The sequence below is a fragment of the Dipodomys ordii genome, unplaced genomic scaffold (genome assembly GCF_000151885.1).
Source record: "Dipodomys ordii isolate 6190 unplaced genomic scaffold, Dord_2.0 Scaffold12, whole genome shotgun sequence".
Taxonomy (NCBI): Eukaryota; Metazoa; Chordata; class Mammalia; order Rodentia; family Heteromyidae; genus Dipodomys; species Dipodomys ordii.
Genome location: NW_012267228.1, coordinates 599588 through 602079, shown reverse-complemented (window position 1 = coordinate 602079; position 2492 = coordinate 599588). Strand labels below are relative to the sequence as shown.

The 2492-nt window shown below is 66.5% G+C and overlaps 1 protein-coding gene across 1 annotated transcript in view; it reads right to left on the bottom strand.

Moving 5' to 3' along the window:
* Fbln2 (fibulin 2) overlaps positions 1-2492 on the bottom strand; it is a 47639-nt gene that overhangs the window by 9964 nt on the left and 35183 nt on the right. The window contains exon 12 of the mRNA XM_013010324.1: positions 927-1127. Within this exon, the coding sequence (XP_012865778.1) occupies positions 927-1127 (201 nt within the window). The remainder of the gene's footprint in view (positions 1-926; positions 1128-2492) is intronic.

Here is a 2492-nt window from a genome sequence, read left to right as displayed (position 1 = left end):
TCGTGCTCAGGAGACACTGTCCACAAGCAAGTCACCAGGAATCTGTTCCAAATCACGAAGCCGCTGCCCCACCTGGCCTAGGCCTGGACAGGAGGAGAGGTCCCAGGAAAACGATGGGGACCCTCAGCCCTGCAGGGTCCCGAGGGCCTCAGTCCTTAGGGGCTGACTCCTAGGGGAGTCAGTGAGCGGGATACAGAGAGGATGGGGGGGGGGAGGGCTCTGCCTTCAATCAGAGTCCTCCACGCCTGGACCCCATCGTGCAGGGACGGGCCTGCAAACCGCGCGGGGCCTCGCATGCCCCTTGTCCTGTCCACCCCGGTGTCTGGCCCTGCATCTGGCCCTGCAGCGCCGTTCCCCACCTCCTCCTCTGTACCACTGCCCACCCACACACACACACACACACACACACACACACACACAGCCCAGGGGCCACCAGTGCCCTGCGAGGACTGGCTGCTCTGGAAACGCGGGCCTGGCTGCAGGGCTGAGCCCGGGCTTTGTGGAGGAGGCAAGGAAGGGGAGGCCAGGGCTGGGCCTCGGATGCTCCAGGAACGGTGAGGTTACACCTGCAGCCTCAGCCCAGGAGCCCAGCATGGACTGTTCCCGAAGGCTCCTCTAACTCTGATCCCGGAGCCCAGCGTGGACTGTTCCCAAAGGCTCCTCTAACTCTGATCCCGGAGCCCAGCGTGGACTGTTCCAGAAGGCTCCTCTAACTCTGAAAACGAAGGTTGCAGAGGCTTTATGGGCATTTGTGTGCTGTGACATTTGTGTTTGGTGTCACGTGGCCATCCACACCCGTCCACGCCCCTTGCTTTCTAACGTTCATACATTCCCAGGTCTAGCCACACATGGAGGAACTCCGTGGAGGGCACGTGGAGCCGCTCTCCCGGTGAGGCCTCTGGGAAGGACTCTTGCTGCAGCCACACGTGGGCCCCGCAGGCGCCGGTCCCAGCCCTCGGCGCCCCCGCCGCCCCGGGAGCGCCGCTCACCCACACAGTTGCCCTCGGGGTCCAGCAGGAAACCATCCATGCAGCGCTGGCGGGCCTGGCAGTAGAAGGAGCCCTCGGTGTTCTGGCACGAGAAGCCGGCCTGGCAGTTGTGCGTGCCCACTGCACACTCGTCCACGTCTGCACACACAAGGGGGGGGGGTCGGCGGCGAGTGGACATGCAGCAGCCCTGCCCGCTCCCAGCATGCAGCCCGCGCGGTCCCCGTGTCGCAGAGGACTCCGCGTGTCGTGTGGGAGGGGGTGGGGTCCCCGACATCCACAGGGAGACAGGCAGTGCCCAGCCGGCCCGCAGAATGGCAAGGTGCGAGGGAAATGGGGGCACAAGCAGGCCTGGGCCACGGCGGAGCCGGGCCAGGGACGCACGCCACTCGCCGTCCCACCCTGGAGGGAGCAGACGGATGTGGGGCCAGCGCCCACTGCTGGGTCGCGGGCTCAGCTCATCAGGCAGCGCCCACAGGCCCCGGCATACACCCCCACCACCACATCCCTCCACGGCCTTCCAGAAGCTTCTCATCATACGGCCGCAGTGCAGCTGCAGCCTCCACAGACCCCACACCCCTGCAGCCACTGCCACCCTGCTGTGAATGCCCTGTGCCCCTGCACAGGGCAGAGACGGGACCCCCGCCCGCACCCCTGCACAGCTCAGAGACAGGACCCCTGCCCGCACCCCTGCACAGGGCAGAGACGGGACCCCCGCCCACACCCCTGCACAGCTCAGACACCGGACCCCTGCCCGCACCCCTGCACAGGGCAGAAATGGGACCCCCGCCTACACCCCTGCACAGCTCAGAGACGGGACCCTGCCCGCACCCCTGCACAGGGCAGAGACGGGACCCCACCCGCACCCCTGCACAGCTCAGACACAGGACCCCTGCCCACACCCCTGCACAGCTCAGACACCGGACCCCGGCCCGCACCCCTGCACAGGGCAGAGACGGGACCCCACCCGCACCCCTGCACAGGGCAGAGACGGGACCCCGCCCGCACCCCTGGCACCCAGCACCCTGCCAGGCACGTAAAAGCAGCTCAGAAAGTGCTTGGTGAAATAGCTGACAGCTTCACCTCTCCTTAGAAGGCTGGAACTTTCCAGTGAAAGAGACAGAAGCGCTCTTCCCTGGGACCCCGCCTCATGTGCCAACAGGGAGACTGAGGCATGGGGAAGGACTGAGTGGCACCCAGCTGTCAGCAGGGGGTCACACCCTGGTCCTCCCACTCCTGCCTGGGACTCCCCCGCTCCTACCCAACACCCCCCACTCCTACCCAACCCCCCCACTCCTACCCAACACCCTGCTCCTACCCAACCCCCACTCCTACCCAACCCCCACTCCTACCCAACCCACCACCCAGGGGGAGGACACTCAGAGCCAGCTGCTCGTCCTCCAGGGCAGGAAGCCCAGTGTGGGCAGCGTGGGCAGTGTGGGCAGTGTGGCAGCGTGGGCAGTGTGGCAGTGTGGTTAGCAGGGGCAGTGTGGCAGTGTGGTCAGC